The 22,949-nt window shown below is 39.4% G+C and overlaps 1 protein-coding gene across 1 annotated transcript in view; it reads right to left on the bottom strand.

The window, feature by feature from the left end:
• The window catches only part of LOC126335109 (galactosylgalactosylxylosylprotein 3-beta-glucuronosyltransferase P-like), a 171,614-nt gene that overhangs the window by 5,007 nt on the left and 143,658 nt on the right, over positions 1-22,949 (bottom strand). Inside the window, exons 4-5 of the mRNA XM_049998052.1 lie at positions 22,304-22,480; positions 21,932-22,045 (exon numbers count right to left, since the gene is read on the bottom strand). Coding sequence (XP_049854009.1) covers positions 21,932-22,045; positions 22,304-22,480 — 291 coding nt within the window. The remainder of the gene's footprint in view (positions 1-21,931; positions 22,046-22,303; positions 22,481-22,949) is intronic.

Genomic DNA, 22,949 nt, shown 5'->3' with positions numbered 1-22,949 from the left:
CCCAGGGAAGCGTCCTGGGACCTCTACTGTTCCTGATCTATATAAATGACCTGGGTGACAATCTGAACAGTTCTCTTAGACTGTTCGCAGATGATGCTGTAATTTACCGTCTAGTAAGGTTATCCGAAGACCAGTATCAGTTGCAAAGCGATTTAGAAAAGATTGCTGTATGGTGTGTCAGGTGGCAGTTGACGCTAAATAACGAAAAGTGTGAGATGATCCACATGAGTTCCAAAAGAAATCCGTTGGAATTCGATTACTCGATAAATAGTACAATTCTCAAGGCTGTCAATTCAACTAAGTACCTGGGTGTTAAAATTACGAACAACTTCAGTTGGAAGGACCACACAGATAATATTGTCGGGAAGGCGAGCCAAAGGTTGCGTTTCATTGGCAGGACACTTAGAAGATGCAACAAATCCACTAAAGAGACAGCTTACACTACACTCGTTCATCCTCTGTTAGAATATTGCTGCGCGGTGTGGGATTGACGGAGGACATCGAAAGGGTGCAAAAAAGGGCAGCTCGTTTTGTATTATCACATAATAGAGGAGAGAGTGTGGCAGATATGATACACGAGTTGGGATGGAAGTCATTACAGCATAGACGTTTTTCGTCGCGGCGAGACCTTTTTACGAAATTTCAGTCACCAACTTTCTCTTCCGAATGCGAAAATATTTTGTTGAGCCCAACCTACATAGGTAGGAATGATCATCAAAATAAAATAAGAGAAATAAGAGCTCGAACAGAAAGGCTTAGGTGCTCGTTTTTCCCGCTTGCTGTTCGGGAGTGGAATAGTAGAGAGACAGTATGATTGTGGTTCGATGAACCCTCTGCCAAGCACTTAAATGTGAATTGCAGAGTAGTCATGTAGATGTAGATGTAGATTTATTCCGTGCTATGTGACATACTACTAGATTTGCTTATTATGTCAGGGTTTTCATGGAAGGTGTTGGATTTGCCTGACACCTTACATGTGGGTATGGTTGGTTTTCCGCAATATAGGGGCATACTGTACCAGTCGCAACCCAGTGTTGGCTGGATAAAGGCCACTGACCAGATAGGAAGAAAGAGAGACACTAACAAGTTCTGGATTTCATATAATGAAAACTGTATAATCATATGTGGAAGGATAATTATTTAGTAAAGGGACTTATCGCAACAGCCAAAAATTTTGCAGGGGAAAACAGGAAAATAAGAGAATGTTTCAGATGAAACTATGTGCCTATCAGTGAGAAGGGGAGCTGTTTGCGTCCCACCATATGTCCCCTTGCCATAGCATAGGCGGCCGCAGCCAGGCCCAACGGATGGCCCAACTGAGGCACACCCCTCTTTCCCCACAACCCTCTGAACCCTGTTATTTCTGTCACCCTATCACTCTCTTCTCCTTGCCCAACTGTGTGCATATCTGCAGAATGTTTGAGACGAGCCAGCTTGGCCCCGTAGCCCCAATGTTCATTCATATCAATTAACGCTCCTACCTGTAGTCGCTTTCGCTTGCCTTACTGCATTCTTCAACCCCCACCCCCAATTCCCTACTGTCATTCGTCAACGGAAAATGTTGCAAACAGCAAACGGAACCATCTTTCAGTGGTGTTTCGTATTCTGTAACTGTGTGGTAGGAACTAGAGTATTCTTACAGGGATTTTCAAATGAATAAAATAGATTGTTAGCTGAAAAGGCCTTTTATTTATTATGGAAGAGACGCTAGAAATCAAGCGCTTAGGTGGACATGAAACAAATGATTTTCAATGTCTCAAAGAAGAAAAGAACTTTCTGGAAATAAGGAAAGAAGAACAGAACTTTTTACAAGATATGTTTGTGCAAAAAGTCATGGTTAACAGCGAGTGAAGAGAAAGAAAAGTTATTTTCCTTGTACCATTGCACTGATGAAGCATTGAGGACAAGAGTGCGCTGTAAGAATCTAACGCATTTAAATGAACGAATGAAGAAAGATGAGAAAACTTGTTCTTAATTCGTTCACTTAAATCCAATGGATCAACATGGGGAAAGTGCCCCCCCCCCCCATCACCCCATGAACCGTGGATCTTGCTGTGGGTGGCATGGATTGCGTGCCTCAGCGACAAAGGTAGCATCACGAGAAGTGCAACCTCAATGGAGGAGTATCTGTTGAGAGGCCAGACAAACGTGTGGTTCCTGAAGAAGGGCAGCAACATTTTCAGTAGTTTTAGGGGTAACAGTCTGGATAAATGCTTGATCTGGCCTTGTAATACGAACCAAAACGGCCTTGCTGTGCTGCTCTACTGTATGGTTAAATGATGATGACATCCTCTTGGGTAAAATAGTCCAGAGGTAATACATTCCACCATACGGATTTCCAGGCGGGGACTACTCACTGGTATTCTACAGATCGGAGAGTGGAATGTTAGATCCTTTAACTGGGCAGGTATGTTAGAAAATTTAAAAAGGGAAATGGATTGATTGAAGTTAGATATTGTCCTAAATAGTGAACTTCAGTGGCAGGAGGAACAGGACTTTCGGGTAGGTGAGTACAGGGTTATAAATAGAAAGTCAAATAGGGGTAATATAAGAGTGGGTTTCATAAGGAATAAGAAAGTACGAATCAGGGTAAGCTACTATAAACATCGTAGTGAATGCATGAAGTCCACACGTGCCACATTGGTTATATGCCAACTAGCTCCACAGATGATGAAGAGATTCAATTGTGATGGTATACTGGAACTCGAAACTACGAAAAGGAAGACAAGAAAATAGTAAGTGAATATGGACTGGGCGAAAAGAATGGAAGGGAAACCCACCTAGTAGCGTTTCGCACAAAGCATAATTTGATTATCGCTGATACTTGGTTTAAGACTCATAAAGAAGGACGTATACATGGTAGAGACCAGGAGCCACTGGAAGATTCAGATTCATTACATACGGGTTAGACAGAGATTTAGGAATCAGATTTTAAATTGTGAAACATTTCCAGGAGCAGATGTGGACTCTGTCCACCCAGCACAAATCTTTGGATAACGCAAATGATATTCAATTTAAGTAATGAAAGGAGAAAATTTAAAAATTCAGTAAATGTAGCAGGAGAAAGGGAATACAGACGTTTAAAAAATGAGATTGACAGGAAGAGCAAAATGGCTAAGCAGGAATGGCTAGAAGATAGATGTAAGGATTTAGAAGCATATTTCACTAGGGGAAAGATAGACACTGCCTACAGAAATGTTAAAGACGACTTTGGGGAAAAGAAAAGTGTATACGTATCAAGAGCTCAGATTGAAAACCACTCTTAAACAAAGAAAGGAAAGCTGAAAGATGGAAGGAGTATATAAAGGGTCTATACAAGGGAAATGAACTTGTAGGCAATATTATAGAAAGGGGAGAAGACTTGGATGTATATGATATGGGAAATATCGCAATGCGAGGAGAATTTGACAGAGCTCTGAAAGAACTAAGTTGAAACAAGTCCCCATGGGTATATGATATTTCGTCAGAAGTACTGATAGCCGTGGAAAAGCTAGCCATGGTAAAACTCTTCCATCTGCTGAGCGAGATGAATGAGACAGGCAAAATGCCCACAGACTGCAATAAGAATGTAGTACTTCCAGTTCCAAAGAAACCAGTTGCTGACAGGTGTGGAAATTAGCAAACGATCAGTTACATAAGTCATGATTACAAAACACTAACACGAATTATTTTCAAAAGAATGAAAAAAACTGGTAGAAACTGACTTCTGGGAAGGTCAGTTTGGATACTGGAGAAATGTAGGAACACGTGATTAATTATTGATCCGACGACTTATCTTAGAATAGAGGTTAAGCAAATAAAAACCTACGTTTACGATATGTGTCGACTTAAAGAAAGCTTCTGACAACGTTAACTGGAAACTCTCTTTGAAATTCGGATGGTAGCAAGAGTAATATACATGGAGGGAAAGGCTATGTACAACTTGTACAGAAACCAGAAGGCAGTAATAAGAATCAAGGGGTATGAAAGGGAAGTAGTGGTTAAGAAGGGAGTGAGACAGGTTTGTATCTTATCCCTGAGGTTATTCAGTCTGTGTATTGAGCAAGCTGTAAAAGAAACTAAAGAAAAATTTGGAGTAGGAATTAACGTTCAGGGAGAAGAAATAAAAACTCTAAGGTTTGCCGATGACACTCTAATTCTGTCAGAGACAAGAAAGCACTTGGAAGAGCAGTTGAAAGGAATAGATAGTGTCTTGAAAGGTATATAAAAGACGACCATCTACAAAAGCAAAACATAGATGATGCAATGTATTCGAATTAAATGAGGGGATCCTGAGGGAATTAGATTAGGAAAAGAGACAAAGTGGTAGGTGAATTTTGCTATTTGAGCAGCAAAATAACTGATAATGGCCGAGTAGAGAGGATATGTAATGTAGATTTCCAATGGTAAGACAAGCATTTCTGAAGGAAGAGAAATTTGTTGACATCGAATTTAAGTGTTAGGAAGTCCCTTCTGAAGATATTTGTATGGAGTGTTACCATATATGGAAGTGAAACATGTACAATAATAAATTTAGACAGAAAGAGAATAGAAGCTTTCGAAATGTGGTGTCACAGAAAAATGTTGAAGATTTGATGAGTCGATTACGTAACTAATGAAGAGGTACTGAACAGAATTTGGGAGACAAGAAATTTGTGGTACATGACTAAAAGAAGGGATCGGTTGATGGGACACACCCTGAGACGTCAGGGAACCATCAATTTGGTAGTAGAGGGAAGTGTGGGGAATAAAAATAGTAGAGGGAGACCAAGAGATGAATACAGTATGCAGATTCAGAAGGCTTTAGGTCGCAGTAGCTCTTTGGAGATGAAGAAGCTTGCACAGGATAGAGTGGCATGGAGAACTGAATCAAACCAGTCTCTGGACTGAAGACCACAACATCAAGAAAAGTGGACGACATTTAGAAAATGCTACTCACAGTGATCAAGCGTATAAAACGTCCATTCAGAAATGTAATGATTTAGTTATGAAAAATAGATACATATTAAACAGATTAGCAAAGAGCTTAACTTCTGTGGAACTCGTGGGATGGTACTAAGGCCTAACAGTGAAAAATGGGAGTCAACTTACCGTGGCAGTTTCTTAGAGCTGTTGCTTCTTCTAGGAAATCTTGACGGCGTGTCAGATGACCACTTCTTATACTAGATTCCGTAACTGTTTTCAATTTTTCGGTTCAAAGTAACCCAAATACGTAAATCTTAGAAGTGGATGTGACTATTTGCAGCAAATGTCATATTCGTATTTCCAAATTTACGTCCTTTTTACAGATCTACCTAGTTTTATTGGTATATTGCTAATAAAAATCAACTACAGTTAACGAATTTTTTTAAGTTCTTGTAGTGGTCATAAAGTACCCCTTGACTTAGTATAAATGTAGCTGAAAATGTCTTGGTGGTGCCAAGATTATGCTAAAAGCTGTGCTTAGGGTCTACATCCTACTTGTACATCTGTACCTATTTAAAAAGCATGTTGTTAATAAAAGTTGAAAGCATTTAACGAAATTCGTTATTAAGCAAATTGGAAAATGCGTTGTTACTGGTAGGGTTAATGCTATCACTTTTTGTTCTGTGCAGGCAGACGATGCAAGTGATATTACTTACAAAAATAAGTTTGTCGTTATACTGCCTATATTAAGTGGAAAAAACCTGTTGAAAGATTGCTTTCCTCGGAAAATGTTAATGATAGGACGGAATGTGGGCTTTGTGTGGTTCTAGAAAGAAGTCTGAAAATCATAGTGTTAAAGAAAAACTAATTACTCAAGCATATGATGGCGCCCCAGTAGTGAGCAGCAACCATGGTGGTGTACCGACTATGATGCAGAGTACTTTCCCAGATGCCAATTACGTTCACCGTTGAGTGCACCAAACTAATTTAGTTATTCAAAACGCTTGTGGTAAGAATATAAATTCTGTTAGGTTGTTCTTTACAAATACTGTTGGACTTACTACGTCGTTTCTCGTCTCATTACCTATTGTCCAAGTGCTTCTTTTTTATTAATTTTTTTTAACGGATGCTCTGAAATAAGACAATTCCTTCAATTTCTTCAGCTACATGGAACTTCCAGTATCACGTTGTAAATAGTGTTCAAGAGGACAAATCGCAGTTTTTGGAATGTTTTGATAATTCTGAGGATGAGGCTACTTTGGATGACATTGTAATAATAGAATTTTTTGCTTTGGAAAATTTACTTCACAGTCCAGACTTTTTGTACCTTCTTTATATTATTTTTTTTCTGTGAGATTCTGAAACACGTCTACATTTCCTATAACACAGTTCGGGTGCAGCGTGCAGAAGCTATTACTATATCCAATGCATTACGTAATTTTGAGTATGCTCTTTTTAAAACACGAGTGAACACTGAAAGAAATTGAGTTTGTTAAGATTAATGTTTTGCTTCTTCAAGAAACCTATCCAAAATATAAACAGCCTATGCCAAAGACATGTGAGGCATTGTCACAAATCAACTGAAAGGAATACCTAAAAACTCTTATGTATTTAGTAGTTTCGAAATTATTGACTGAAAAACGTTCGTTTCATTCACAGAACATTCCCCAGTTACTTCATTCAGTACCTTTTCCTTAAGTTACAGGCCTTTTATTTGCAGTTAGTAACTTATCGCAATGCTATGTTTAGAGATATTACAACTGTTTCTGATCTGTTCAGTTCCTTTGTGGAATATTTCTTGAAAAAAAGAAAAAAACTTTGCAAGCAGCAATAACGTCACACGCTTCAACAGCAGATACACAGTGCAATTTCAGCACTTTAAAAAAATTAAAACTTTTCTCAGGAACACTTTGGATCAAGAAAGGCTTAAGTTACGGCCTGTTCACTGCATTTGTAAGTAGGAAATTAGAGAAATTCCAAACTTTAATAGAGTAATTGACACGTTTGCCAGGCAGAAGAATAGGTGTTCATAGCTACAGTATAAGAAACCTGCCAAGAGAGACATCTCAATGATTAACATGTTAGTTAGGTAAAACACACATGAAAATCTTCCAGCAAAAGTTTCCAACAGAGATTTTTCTCTTGGCCGAAAGGCAAAAGCTAGGAGGCTCCCCAATGTTTACTCCGCAGTGCATTCCAAATGAGGAAGTCGGATGCTTCCATACTCAGTTACACCATTTTTCTTTTTACACCACAGTCACACCAAAGGAACACCTACATCAAGAACTAATACGAAATCCACCAGGATGAGAGCTGGAGAACATTAGTTTGAACCCACTCAGCTCCAAACCTCTAAACTGAGCGAACACACACACACACACACACACACACACACACACACACACTCACACACTCACACACACACACAACAACAACAACAATAACAACAGTTGGTGAAAACACTGCTGTAAATAACCTAAAGCACCAAATACAGAGATATGTCAACAGCCAGAATATCGCACTGCAGTCGGCAACGCCTATATAGGACCAAAAGTGTCTGGCGCAGTTGTTAGATCGGTTACTGGTGCTGTGATGGCAGGTTATCAAGATTTACGTGAGTTTGAACGTGGTGTTGCAGTCGGCGCACGAAAGATGGGACACAGCAACTCTGAGGTAGCGATGAAGTGGCAATTCTCACGTACGGCCATTTCACGAGTGTACCGTTGTAAGGTGGCGTGGTCTCCTGATGTTTCATTTGAGGCCAAACTCAATAGGGTGGAGTCAAATTTGCATCACATGCAAATCTAATAAATAAATCGCAAGTGCGCACTGAGATTAAAAAGTCGAGGCTGGCGTACACAAACAGTCACGACACGACAGCTACAGGAGTTTTTGTTGCGCAGAGGCAACCAGCCCGCTGGATGTCCGTAGGAAGGTGAGTTAGCACGCTGCTGCGCCGGCCGGCCGACGACCCAGGGACCAAAACATTTTTTTTTTTTTTTTCAGAGAAAAGGGATAATGGCCTGTGCGTTCACCTTAAAAGCAAAACCCGCTGTATTGTTTGGGAGAGCCCGAGCATACGCATTCGTTTGACGAACCTAGTGCGCAGTTTCAGAGTTCTCACAGGCAGGCAGTAAACGCCTAATTCAGATGCGATATATTTCCAGATTGGTTGGCTTAAACAGAGTGCCATTCCCCCGTTTGCAAAAGTAACGCTGATTGGCAGACTATTTCTGACGCAGTGAGCCAGAGGAGAGAGGGAAAGAGAGTGGATGATATACCCTTTCGCTTTTTGCATGGAGAGGAGTCGTTCCGGTGACGCTCTTGTAGCGGGAACACATAGCGAGAGCGAGTGCGTTCGTGCATGTACGCAGAGAGCGAGGAACAAAGTCTCTACTCGGTACTGTACTGAGAGAGTGCCTCTGTCGCTAGCGAATCCGAGTGATACTCTATATTGAGTTGCTCACGATTAAGCGTTTGTTCACTGTGTTGGCCACGACACTTAATGTTTGGTGTGAACACAGGCAGAGTATTAGTTAGCGCCTGTGAGCAAACACTGAGTGGCATCGTGGTGGACTGGTTATCTGACTGGTGTACCACGCCAATAGTTAGACTAGCGGCAGATAAGGAGTCCTTGAGTTCATCAGGGTGTAGTGAGAGTTCGATTGGCGAAGGTCAATTCAGATAGAAAGAGATAGTTTTTTTATTTTCCAGCGGCGAACGACGCAGACAGCAGTTTTTGCAGCTCACGGTATTATGTGCTACAGCGTAGGCGAGCCCCATCTTTCCTCCATTAGACATAACATACTTAATTCACGTCCCTCCATTACATTTCTCACGTGACAGTCTCGACCGTACTTAGAAAAATTCAGTCAGATAATTAGTCAAGTTGAGTAGGCGCAGCTCTCAGCCATTCTGCTGAGCAAATAACATTCCTAAAGAAAAGGGATAAAAGAGCTTTCCCACACTTTGTATATAAATTTCATTAACAGGATTCCTATCCATAAAAGGTAAACTCCTACTCCGAAAAGAACCCGGAAATTTGTGTATCAGTTTATGAATAAAAATTTCACTTTATTTTCTAAGATTTTATAATAAATAATATTTTCTGTTCATTTAATGTTTTTCTCACACTAACTATCAATACTCCAGTACCCAAGTATCCCAATAGTTTCGTAAGAAAATAGAATATTTTTGTGTCTTTTCCTTACAGCAGACGACTCCAGAAGATATTTATTGCTGAAAGTTCTTCAGGCATTTTTGGTGAACGTCTGTCTGACTTCTGTATTAATGTGGGGTGGAAATTGCTTCTTGCAGGAGCCAAAGGGCACTTGTCAGATCAATCCGTTGCGCAATTCGTCAACGTAACACCCACACACATACACCATGACTATCAGGAATCCGGTAAAACATCAAATCTCCAACATCACTGCGGCTGGAAAAAGATCCTACAAGAACAGGACCTACGACTCCTGAGGAGAATCGTTCAACGTGACTGAAGTGCAACCCTTCTGCAAATTGCTGCAGATTTCAATGTTCTATTATCAACAAGTGAATGCATGCCAACCATTCAATGAAATCATCGATATGGGCTTTCAGAGCCGAAAGTACACTCGTGTACCCTTGATGACTACACGACACAAGGCCTCACGCCTCGCCTGGGCCCGTCAACACTAACATTGGAGTGTTGATGACTGGAAACATGTTGCCTGGTCGGACGAGTTTCGTGTCAAATTGTGTCGAGCGGATGGTTCTGTACTGGTATGGCGACAACTACATGAATCCATGGACCCTGCATGTCAACAAGAGACTGTTGAAGCTGGTGGGAGCTCTGTAATGGTGGGGGCATGTGAAGTTGAAGTGACATGGGACCCCTGATATGTCTAGATACGACTCGGAGAGGTGACAAATATTTAAGCATCCTATCTGATCACCTGCATCCATTCATGTCTACCATGCATTCCGACGGACTTGGACAATTCCAGCAGAACAATGCGACACTTCACACGTACAGAATTACTACAGAGTGGTTCCAGGAACACTCTTCTGATTTTAAAAACTGGCCGCCAACCTCTCCAGTCGTGAACATCATTGGGCGTATCTGGGATCCCTTGCAACATGCTGTTCAGAAGATATCTCCGCCCCCTCCTACTTTTGTGGATTTATAGACAGCCCTGCAGGATTCATGGTGTCAGTTCCCTCCAGCATTACTTCAGACATTAGTCGAGTCCCTGTCACGTCATGTTGCAGCACTTCGGCGTCCTCGCGGGGGTCCTACACATTATTAGGCACGTGTACCAGTTTCTTTGGCTCATCAGTTTTCTTCACTATTAGCTACTATATTTTGTGAATTGTATTTATAACTGTCTCATTCGCATAATTACTACTTTTCTAAAGCTTTTTGAGCAGTATGAAGGAAATGAAGGTAATATAAAACATAATTTCGAACAGTTCTGTTATAAAGTTTATTGACATTTTATCTGGGCCCCACCAACGAAAATGAGCACCAGCGGCCACTGGACCTAAAACTCAATAATAATAAAAGTAAAAAATGGCTCTGAGCACTATGGGACCTAAATTCTAAGGTCATCAGTCCCTAGAACTTAGAACTACTTAAACCTAAGCAACCTAAGGACATCACACACATCCATACCCTAGGTGGGATTCGAACCTGCGACCGTAGCGGTCGCCCTGTTCCAGACTGTAGCGCCTAGAACCGCTCGGCCATACCAGCCGGCAATAAAAGTAAGATACTGTATAACAAACACATTAAAGAGAAAACACTACAAATTATTAAGGAAATCATATAACAAGTCATTTGTTTTTTGTTTTTAGGACCGTTGAAAACAATGACAGGATGGACACTAAAAGAAATAAATGCAGGAGGTAAAGTGAACTTGAATGGTTTTGGTACACTAAACGGAGTTTTCATGAGTAAAATATTGATCTGTCTGAAGCACCGTTTTTGCAGACAGTATCTGTAGCAAGTATTAGATTTTGGCTGTGTCAGATGGACGTTTTATGAGGAAAATATTAAAAAGTTGAATGTTGCTCAGTAATCGATGGAGTGACGCCTCTTGGGAATTACTGGGAGGGTCTAGAGCACAAACAAATATTCCAGGGACCAGACTGAAATGTAAGATTTAATTATCATGATAATGAAAATCAAACGGAGATGGAGTGGACAGGAGAGAGTAAAGGTTTAACAACAAGACAAAGGTGTGTAGATGACATTATGTAACGTGTAGAAGTAGCATGAAGGTGTATCTGTGAAGACAGTAACGCATGAAAAAGTCTAGAGGAGGGCTTTATCAAGCAATGGACGTCAGATGACCACTGCAGCAGATGATAATAACGATTAGAATTATTATTATTATAGTGGTGAAAATAAACTTCTTTTCATCGAAACGTTCTATCTTCTTTGAGATGTCATTCCACCTCCGCTCACTCAAATATTTCAAATAACAATTTACCAGGATGAAGTTTGTAGTTGTGCCTGATTGGTTCTGGGAGTCACGCAACAAAAGATGTGGATCCATGGAATTTTAGAAAATGTAAATTGCGTATCGCGGTCTAATCACCGCTATATGGTGTGTGATTGACAAATAAACTCTTGGACTCCTTCTCTGAATGACTGCAGGCTCTGTTCGTATAATAATAAAAACTGAACATTCCAAATCAGTAATAAAAATACGCCAATGGCAGATCGGTGCCACTTAGAAATGTTGCGTCCTCCCCGCGAGACAAGCTGAATAATAGAACTCAAAAAGACAATAAATATTGGCATAAACGTGCGATGTAAATGAAAATGTAAATGAACACAAAACTCGTTGTTAGCTCAAAATCAGTTCCTTACACTATTAATCATTAACAACTAAGCTCACGATGCTTAAATTCCGACAATTGGAGCAGGAGCAGGAAAGCAAATGCGAACATCCAGGTTTCTCCTAGTTGCTTTCTAAAAAATCTGAAGACCTTGTCTTCTTTTATTGCACAAGTATTTTCTCATGAACTCTCTGACATTTCTAGCGATACATGAAATGTACACAAACATACAAAAGTAATTTCTTTAGAAAGAGGTACTGCAGTGCCCCTGAATAACTATAATTTCTTGTTTCATAGTGAGCAGTCATTCGTCTTTTAAACATCTAGAAGAAAAGTTAATATACGCAGACATTTCTTTCACTTGTTCGATAAGAACAATTTCAGTAAGTGCACTGTTCCTCCATAATTAAGTCTTTGGAGCAGAGTAGCCCATCTGTACGTATCAGCATGGCATATGCGCAGCACACTGCTGTCAGGTGGAACGTTGATTCCAAACACTTGACAGTTTGCGTGCGCGACGCAGTACTGGCTGCCAGTCCTTCGCAACCTGCATCTTACATCGCAGTCTGCACCTGATGACAGGAGCAGGTTGCGTGACGTCACTCATGTTGATTGACTCAGAACCCCAGCGGTCCTCACAAACACAGTGTTGTCTTATTGGTTTTCAGCCTCTGTGTCCCCTTGCACACATGCAAAAGTGCCAAGACTTCGTGATTTATGAAACATTTGTGCCATGGCATCAGTCTTTTGAAAGGATAAACTGCTATGGTACATACGGAGTTAAAATACACTGATAAATACATATCCAATAGATAAAAAATTTGCGTTCCTTTCTTAACAATAGATAGCAAAGTTGGTACTTTTAGAAATGATTCAGTTACAAAAGAAACAAGTGCTCAGACAAAACGAACAGAAGAAAGTAACCCCTAGGAACAGGTTTCGCCTAAATGTTATGGTTTCGCGTCAGCGGTACACTACCAATCATGTTGCTTGCCAGTATTTTGTGAGTGTACTACTAATGTTTAGTTTGTGAAGAGGCTAGTACATTATATAAGTGTTTGTGACTGTATTGTGTGTAGATGGTACATGGCACACAGTGCAATGTGTTTGTATGATGATTTCATTTATTGACAGGACATCATTTTCTATAATTTTACTATTTGCTCATTTTTCTCTCTTTATGACTCTCGTTTACTCTCTCCACAGAATAAATGTAGTAGTATTTATATGCGCTACGCGCAGAAAGTAGTCAACATAGCATAAGTCTGATGTGCACTTTTGCACACAGAGGAAACAACCTGATGCCATACGGGTGAAAATATTTAACATTATAATAAACATAGATAAAAGTGAGTTGGTGTTACTGCACATCTTCTTCAAATTAATAAGTGTCATCATATGCAAACGGATAAATACAACTCCAGCTTCTGCAGATCTTGGTTCACTGATACTCATGGATGTTGCAAATTTAATTCTCACTGCAAACAAAGTCAGGCTCTGTGATGTTTCATGTGTTTTAGTTCATCCGGCGAACACTACAACGAATATTCTCGTAACTGGTATTTACATTTCACAGTTTTTAGTTAGTAGTTTTGTGTACATTGAAACTTCTTCAAATCTTTGTTTTGGTAAGAACCTTGAATCTTATTGGTTCTAGGGTTTGTCAGCAAATAACAACCGGTGTGTGGAAAGCATGTGATGAAATATGGTCCTTCATAAAGTAGCGCCCACTTTCTGTTGTTTTCGTTTCACCTGTGAAGATTTGAGGTGAGTTCTGAGTAAAACCTAACATCCTACTTCATTATTTTGCGATTTTGCAAGATGCGCTTGACGAGTGAGTGCAATTAATGCAAGAATTGCCTCCATTTACAGCCGTTGAAGTAAGATGCATTGGCTGTTAGTAGTGACTTTTGTCTTCCTATTGTGATAATACAAACATTTGAAATTTTTTGATAAGTACTGCAGCCATAGCAGATTTAACATCATACAGCATCAGAAATTTGGAAAAAAGTCATATAATACCATAACGTATTTGGTACGTTCAAAGATGGTCAGGTATGGAGTAAGAGTGTCAATAGCTACAATTTAATTCTATAATTTTAACTGGCTAGCTAGGCATAAAAGAGCTCCGTTCAGTCTTACTAGGTTTGCTGATGAATTTTGCTTCTTGGCAGATGACATAAGTGCTTAGTAATCAATGTACGTTTGTAGTATATTTGGAAAGTAGCAAAATAGGTTAAGTTTCCTTACACGCTTTGTGGTAGTGCAGTGCAGTCAGGCACGTTGTGTGCACCAAATAAGTTTATCTACACTTTCAGATAGAATGCATACACACCGAGAGTTTGTGTTGGGCTGTCTCATACAGACCAGTATCTTATGGTGTAAGGTGTAATATTTGTTTCAAGCTGTTTGCATTATTCAGTTTCAGCTGTGTTCTCACGTTGTGCCAATGTGGATCTGCTTCTTGTAATTCTTTCATGTTTTTGCACATATGATAGTATTGTCGATAGTTTTCGTCTCTCATGAGTAAAATGCAATAATCTGTTACTTGTTCTGGTGTTCCTGCATTTTCGATTAGACCTTGGGGCAATCTATACATTGTGTCAACTACAATGTTTTGTTTACTTACTGTGAGGATTACTACAGAAGACTATTCTTGTACAGATAATGCCCAGAGCGCTAGGTGCGGATATAATAATCGGCAAGACACATAAAACTCAAAGCTTGGTGATCCGTATACCTCTTTATGTTTATACCATAAATGTAGAAACTTAAGTTTTTTGAATGTCCACACAGTAGTTAGTGTCTCAAATTCTGTCACAGAATAATAACACTGACATTCAGTGAGGTGCTGCTTCCAAAGCTGATTACTTTTAAATTGTAGTTGTTTCAAAGATAATGCCCTCTTTTGCATGTTGCACATCGAAATTTTTATTGCAATTTATATACAGCTGCTGCGAAAATGGCCACTACAAGAAATATGCTGATCACTTTTATTTCATACTTATCCTGTTCTTGATTACTTTGTAACAGATATGAGCCCTAACCTGTGTATGAGGCATTAGAGCGACACAAAAATCTTTCCTCCTCTCAGGATGACATAGGATATCCGAATTAACCAGTGCTTCTTTTATTCATTGTTGTATTCCTGCGTAGAAAGCCAAAAAGCGTTTTTCCTAAATAAACCTAGTGATGTAGAGCTATTTAATAACGAAAAGGCAGAAGAAAAAGCAGTGACAAAAAATGGTTTTCACTGCTTATTGATATTTGAATGTGGGACATTCTTGATTCCGCTGGTTTTACCATAAATTGGTTGTATTACCTTTGAGGATATTACCTGCCCTAAAAGTTTAATCTTCTTTCTTGCAAACTTAGATTTTTTCACGATTGAGTTTCATTCGCCAGTTCCATAATTGTAACCTGGATGTAAATGGATTTTGTTCTTTCTTTCCTTAGTAGGCGAATTCGGTGTGTAGTTCTGAGGAGCCGGATTCACCTTTGTCGGCTGAGTAGGAGTCCTACGTGATTAACAAAGTTTTTGCCTGCGAATTAGGTTAGTTACACTATCGCGAGTGCGACGAAAAGGCCAGGTGATTACTGTTATGTCTCGAGCCGCCCCTATCTTCCTGGGTTAAATCCAGTGAGTCGGGCACAGATACAAAGTACTCTTTATTTCTCTATGGAACTTGCACAAGATTTTCACGTATCTCAGACGGCAATTTTCCTTTTAACATCCGCAACATATTACGTTTGGACTTAGGATCGTCCCAGTAGTGAATCATATTTAGATACTTTTCAAAATAACGTCTTAGGCTACCTGGACGTGGACCGAACGATTTTGGTACAAAAACTTGTTTTCCCAATCTTTCCTGAACCGAGCCAGATCAAAATTTGTTTAAGAAAGCGCTTTCAAACTGTTTGTAATGGACACACTTATTCGCTGTTTCGTTTGCACATATGGTACCTCGCCCTGTATTTAGTCGCCCTGTATTTTGCCTATCACACAAACGTTTGTCAGTCTATCCAAGATCTAGGCAAGGCTAGTTTAAATGATTTAAGAAAAACAACAAGGTGATCAGTCTTTTTCTCTGGGATGTGTACCTGAAACTGGCGTTATTTTAGTAAACTCTCGTCCAGTAACACAGCCAACAAGTTAGGTACTGCTCCTGGATTATACAACAGGTTATTAGTGGGGAACTGAGCACCATACACATTTCCATTACCACAATTTCATTCAATTTTCACGTGACTGGAACTTTCACACGTGAATACAACCGTTTATGAGTAGTGTCTTTCACTTTCCTATACTTCTATTTGTTTCTTTAGCAAATTACACAATTGCGAAGACACATTTTGTAGCCAAGCAGGCACATCTTTGCCAAAACTTTGTTTGAGTTCATTCAGTTCATGAATCTGCTCAGTTTCTGCAATCTCATTGCTTGAAAAGTATTCACTCACCGACCATTGCACAGCTCACTGTAACTCTTCACTAATATATTAAACAATGTGCTTATCTTTGTTGGTTATTTATTTGGAATAATTACTCCTAAAGATATGTAACTGGTCATCGAATTGTAATTTTAAGGAGAGCAACGGTGGATGCAGACCGATGGAATTTTAGAAAATATAAACTGCTTATCGTGATTTCATAACCGCTCTATACTATATGATTGATTACAAACTCTTCTATAGTGAAATGTTCTACTTTAGACTGGAATGTATGTACCGTGTCATGCAGTGTGGAATTTCCACCAGAGAGTTTATCGACATTCATACACTTAGTTTGGCGAACATTTGATAATTTTGACACATGGTGGCTTACGTTTCTTGATGTTGTCTCAAATTTTTATTCTCTTGAGGTATTCGTCCTACATTTGGAGAAATGATACTGCGGTGTGTCTGAAAATTAGCTACACTCGATGAAACTTCTAAAATTTGGGTTGTGATTTTTTCGTTGCTACACCGAAATTTATAGTCATTTCATCTATAGTAATCGGAGTGGACATATCAATTCTTATTTCGCTTTTCAATGTGTACATCTCAGCTAAATGCTTTTGCAAAAGTTGGTCCTATTTCGAGTTTACTAGACGCTCGTGCTGAAATTTGTCACGTTGAGAATGCATATTGGTTTCTTTCACAGTAGCACTAATATCTTCCAAGTTTTAATTCATTTTTATCTCGTAACATTTTACTAAAATTCATTTCCCACATTTTTACTTTTTTACAGTTTTGAGGCGCGCTGGGTAGCCACACTGTCTAGGGCGTCTTGTCAAGGTACACGCGGCTGTCCCCGTCGGAAGTTTGAGTCCTCCCTCGGGCATGGGTGTGTGTTGTCCTTATAGTAAGTTAGTTCAAATTAGATTAAGTAGTGTGTAAGTCTAGAGACCGATGACCTCAGCAGTTTGGTCCCACTGAAATTTACCACAAATTTCCAAAATTTATAGTTTTGATCATAATGATGAAAAATTGATGAACCACAATGCACCGTTTTTATAATAACTGCTGTTAACTGACAATGGAGAATATTAACGCCGCTGTCGAATGACCACAATACTGACTGCATTCACTTCGATATTGGAATACGCCATTTTTTGCGAATTGTAACAAGATTGTCAATCTTGGCCCAGCTACACTGCGTATTGTTATGTCTGTCGCTGTTCGCTGTATTGTATTTTATGAAGGTTGCGACTACCTGAGATAGAAAAGTTGTGTACTGCTGAGATATGTAAATAGAAAAGCATAAACTTGCAGCCTAGTACCTACTTTTAGCAGTATTGCGCAGCAAAAAACTTTATCTTACCTTAAATCCTTTCATTCTGATCCCGAATTTTGATTTGTTTCTTTCTATATTTTCTTGCTTATTTCATTTCATTTTTGTCTCTTTTTGAGCAGTTACGATTTCAGGTTTTCCCTCAGTGTTTGTTCATACAATAAAGAAAAAGAAACGAACAATTACAACAATTAAAACAATTACAGTTTCATAATATAGATGTTATTTAATGAATGTCGCCAATGTGAGCTGGCTTCCATTTCTCCTCACTCGAATATTTCAAATAAAACTTTACCCGAATGTAGTCTGTAAGCTGTCCAAAATTGGTTTTGGGAACGAAGCAACTGAGGCTGTGGACCGATGGAATTTTAGAAAATGTAAATTGCATAGTGTGAATTGATAACCACTCTATGTTGTTATGATAGATTACAAACTTTCAGACTTCTTCTCTGAATGACTTCAGGTACTGGTCGTGTGATAAACAAGAATTAGCATTATGGCTTATTAATAAAATCACGCCAGTGGCGTATTGGTGGCACATCGAAATGTTGTTTCCTCCCCGCGATAAAAGCTGAGAATCATAACATTTTAACACAATAAGTATTGGCACAGACATGTAATCTGGTGGATGTAATAAAGATACAATAGGTAGGTAGCTCAGAATCAGTTCCTTACATTAGAAGTCATTCACAACTACAGCCCACGGTGCTTACATTATAAAAGCTGGAGTAGGAAAAACAAATGGGAAGAGCCATGCTTCTCCTAGCAACTGTCTAAAAAGATTTGAAGGCTGCACCTTCTTCTCGTGCACGAGTATTTACGCACGACATCTCTGACGTTTCCATCGATAACCGAAATCTTTACACACATAGAAAAAAACTATTATTTTTTTTTTAGAAAAGGGTATTACAGTTCACATGAACCATGGACCATGGACCATGGACCTTGTCGTTGGTGGGGAGGCTTGCGTGCCTCAGCGATACAGATAGCCGTACCGTAGGAACAACCACAACCGAGGGGTATCTGTTGAGAGGCCAGACAAACGTGTGGTTCCTGAAGGGGGGCAGCAGCCTTTTCAGTAGTTGCAAGGGCAACAGTCTAGATGATTGACTGATCTGGCCTTGTAACAATAACCAAAACAGCCTTGCTGTGCTGGTACTGCGAACGGCTGAAAGCAAGGGGAAACTACGGCAGTAATTTTTCCCGAGGGCATGCAGCTTTACTGTATGATTAAATGATGATGGCGTCCTCTTGGGTAAAATATTCCGGAGGAAAAAAGTCCCCCATTCGGATCTCCGGGCGGGGACTACTCAAGAGGATGCCGTTATCAGGAGAAAGAAAACTGGCGTTCTACGGATCGGAGCGTGGAATGTCAGATTCCTTAATCGGGCAGGTAGGTTAGAAAATTTAAAAAGGGTAATGGATAGGTTAAAGTTAGATATAGTGGGAATTAGTGAAGTTCGGTGGCAGGAGGAACAAGACATCTGGTCAGGTGACTACAGGGTTATAAACACAAAATCAAATAGGGGTAATGCAGGAATAGGTTTAATAATGAACAGCAAAATAGGACTGCGGGTAAACTACTACAAACAGTATTGTGAACGCATTATTGTGGCCAAGATAGATACGAAGCTCACACCTACTACAGTAGTACAAGTTTATATGCCAACTAGCTCTGCAGATGACGAAGAAATTGAAGAAATGTATGATGAAATAAGAGAAATTATTCAGATAGTGAAGGGAGACGAAAATTTAATAGTCATGGGTGACTGGAATTCGAGTGTAGGAAAAGGGAGAGAAGGAAACGTAGTAGGTGAATACGGATTGGGGCAAAGAAATGAAAGAGGAAGCCGCCTGGTAGAATTTTGCACAGAACACAACTTAATCATAGCTAACACTTGGTTTCAGAATCATGATAGGAGGTTGTATACATGGAAGAACCCTGGAGATACTAAAAGGTATCAGATAGATTATATAATGGTAAGACAGAGATTTAGGAACCAGATTTTAAATTCTAAGACATTTCCAGCGGTAGATGTGGACTCTGACCACAATCTATTGGTTATGAACTGTAGATTAAAACTGAAGAAACTGCAAAAAGATGGGAATTTAAGGATATGGGACCTGGATAAACTGAAAGAACCAGAGGTTGTACAGAGTTTCAGGGAGAGCATAAGGGAACAATTCACAGAAACGGGGGAAAGAAATACAGTAGAAGAAGAATGGGTAGCTTTGAGGGATGAAGTATTGAAGGCAGCAGAGGATCAAGCAGGTAAAAAGACGAGAGCTAGTAGAAATCCTTGGGTAACAGAAGAAATATTGAATTTAATTGATGAAAGGAGAAAATATAAAAATGCAGTAAATGAAGCAGGCAAAAAGGAATACAAACGTCTCAAAACTGAGATCGACGGGAAGTGCAAAATGGCTAAGCAGGGATGGCTAGAGGACAAATGTAAGGATGTAGAGGGTTATCTCACTAGGGGTAAGATAGACACTGTCTACAGGAAAATTAAAGAGACCTTGGAGAAAAGAGAACCACTTGTATGAATATCAAGAGCTCAGATGGAAACCCAGTTCTAAGCAAAAAAGGGAAAGCAGAAAGGTGGAAGGAGTATATAGAGGGCCTATACAAGGGCGATGTACTTGAGGACAACATTATGGAAATGGAAGAGGATGTAGATGAAGATGAAATGAGAGATACGATACTGCGTGAAGAGTTTGACAGAGCACTGAAAGATCTGAGTCAAAACAAGGCCCCCGGAGTGGACAACATTCCATTGGAACTACTGACGGCCTTGGGAGAGCCAGTCCTGACAAAACTCTACCATCTGGTGAGCAAGATGTGTGAAACAGGCGAAATACCCTCAGACTTCAAGAAGAATATAATAATTTCAATTCCAAAGAAAGCAGGTGTTTACAGATATGAAAATTGCCGAACAATCAGTTTAATAAGCCACAGCTGCAAAATACTAACTCTAATTCTTTACAGACGAATGCAAAAACTAGTAGAAGCCGACCTCGGGGAAGATCAGTTTGGATTCCGTAGAAATACTGGAACACATGAGGCAATACTGACCTTACGACATATCTTAGAATAAAAATGAAGGAAAGGCAAACCTACGTTTCTAGCATTTGTAGACTTAGAGAACGCTTTTGACAATGTTGACTGGAATACTCTTTCAAATTCTAAAGGTGGCAGGGGTAAAATACAGGGAGCGAAAGGCTATTTACAATTTGTGCAGAAACCAGATGGCAGTTATAAGAGTCGAGGGAAATGAAAGGGAATCAGTGTTTGGGAAGGGAGTAAGACAGGGTTGCAGCCTCTCCCCGATGTTATTCAATCTGTATATTGAGCAAGTAGTAAAGGAAACAAAAGAAAAATTTGGAGTAGGTATTAAAATCCATGGAGAAGAAATAAAACTTTGAGGTTCGCCGATGACATTGTAATTCTGTCAGAGACAGCAAAGGACTTGGAAGAGCAGTTGAACGGAATGGACAGTGTCTTGAAAGGAGGATATAAGATGAACATCAACAAAAGCAAAACGAGAATAATGGAATGTAGTCGAATTAAGTCGGGTGATGCTGAGGGAATTAGATTAGGAAATGAGACTCTTAAAGTAGTAAAGGAGTTTTGCTATTTGGGGAGCAAAATAACTGATGATGGTTGAAGTAGAGAGGATATAAAATGTAGACTGGCAATGGCAAAAAAAGCGTTTCTGAAGAAGAGAAATTTGTTAACATCGAGTATAGATTTAAGTGTCAGGAAATCATTTCTGATAGTATTTGTATGGAGTGTAGCCATGTATGGAAGTGAAACATGGACGATAAATAGTTTGGACAAGAAGAGAATAGAAGCTTTCGAAATGTGGTGCTGCAGAAGAATGCTAAAGACTAGATGGGTAGATCACATAACTAATGAGGAAGTATTGAATAGGATTGGGGAGAAGAGAAGTTTGTGGCACAACTTGACCAGAAGAAGGAATCGGTTGGTAGGACATGTTCTGACGCATCAAGGGATCACCAATTTAGTATTGGAGGGCAGCGTGGAGGGTAAAAATCGTAGAGGGAGACCAAGAGATGAATACACTAAGCTGATTCAGAAGGATGTAAATTGCAGTAGAAACTGGGGGATGAAGAAGCTTGCATAGGATAGAGTAGCATGGAGAGCTGCATCAAACCAGTCTCAGGACTGAAGACAACAACAACAACAACAACAACATGAAAAGAGTGAAACATAAGTCTTCTCTTAAACTGAAAAACAGATATAAAAATAATTTAGAGATATCAAACACCTCATTTTAATAGCGTTCATTATGTCAATAAAATTTTTAGACTCTATTATTAAAACTTTAATGTATCCAATAGGCCTATGCAAGCCACATATTTTTGTCCATCCTTCAGTACAGTTTACTGCATGATTTCGGACTTGATAGTTAAATATTTTTCTGTTACCTTGGTGCAGTTGTTGGCTTTTAGTTCTATTTCATGGGGCTCAAATGGCGCCAAACTTTTCAAAAAACCATCTTCTTCAAAACCAACCTTGTATGGCATCGAAGCGTTTGGTCTCTGTAAATGAGAAGTTATAGAACTTTTACACAAATACTCTAGCATTTCTTATAGTATATGTACAACAATGTGTAAGTATGGAGCAGATAAGTAACAAAAAAAACATTATTTTTTATTGTCAGGATGTAGTTACGTTTGAGCAATTTAGCTTCCGCAGATATACTCAAAAACTTCTTTGTTTCCAAAAACAGTTGCTACAAATAATTAACTACACTTCTGTCTTTCTCCATATGCTACTGAAATGTTAGCTTGCCTTACCTGCAGCAAGAATTCTACACTGACCGCAAAACCTGCCATATCCACAGGAAACTTTCGTCCACCAATCCAACCATCATAGAAGCCCTTAAACTTGCCATCTGCAACCACAGGTGTGCTGATACCATAATCTGTGACTAAGCCTACAGGCCACATTGCTACTCTCTCTGTAGATCGCATCTATAAAAAGTAGAAGACAGGGATTATAGAAAATATTCTACCCCAGAAAGTATCATTAGACTACAATCAGACATCTCTAACACAAAGCTAGTGAAACTGTCAGATACAAGTGGAGGAATGGATAAGAAGGGTGTAAACAAAGAGATTGTGGCTGGAGAGGGGGTAAAAGCACTGAAGAAAAGATTGAGAATTTAGGTAAGCTATGATTCAGTTACGCATAAGATTAGGTGTACGTCTTGATTTGGTTAACACCTCGCCATAAATTACACAACTGCTATTTTCAGAATTTTAATAACCGCACGAAGAGTGATAAATGGACAAATGTGGTACCAAATTGTCCAGAGTGAGTTACAGTTCCGCAAAAAGAAAAAGAGGTGAGATATAAAGAAACTTAATTACTGATTTCAGGAAATTTCTTGCCTTGAATCCGGCAGCCTCTGCTCTGTGACTACTGCTACTTTCTTTTCCT

The sequence above is a fragment of the Schistocerca gregaria genome, chromosome 2 (assembly GCF_023897955.1).
Source record: "Schistocerca gregaria isolate iqSchGreg1 chromosome 2, iqSchGreg1.2, whole genome shotgun sequence".
Classification (NCBI taxonomy): Eukaryota; Metazoa; Arthropoda; class Insecta; order Orthoptera; family Acrididae; genus Schistocerca; species Schistocerca gregaria.
Note: the sequence above shows the minus strand (reverse complement) of the source record. Positions and strands in the feature narration are given on the sequence as shown.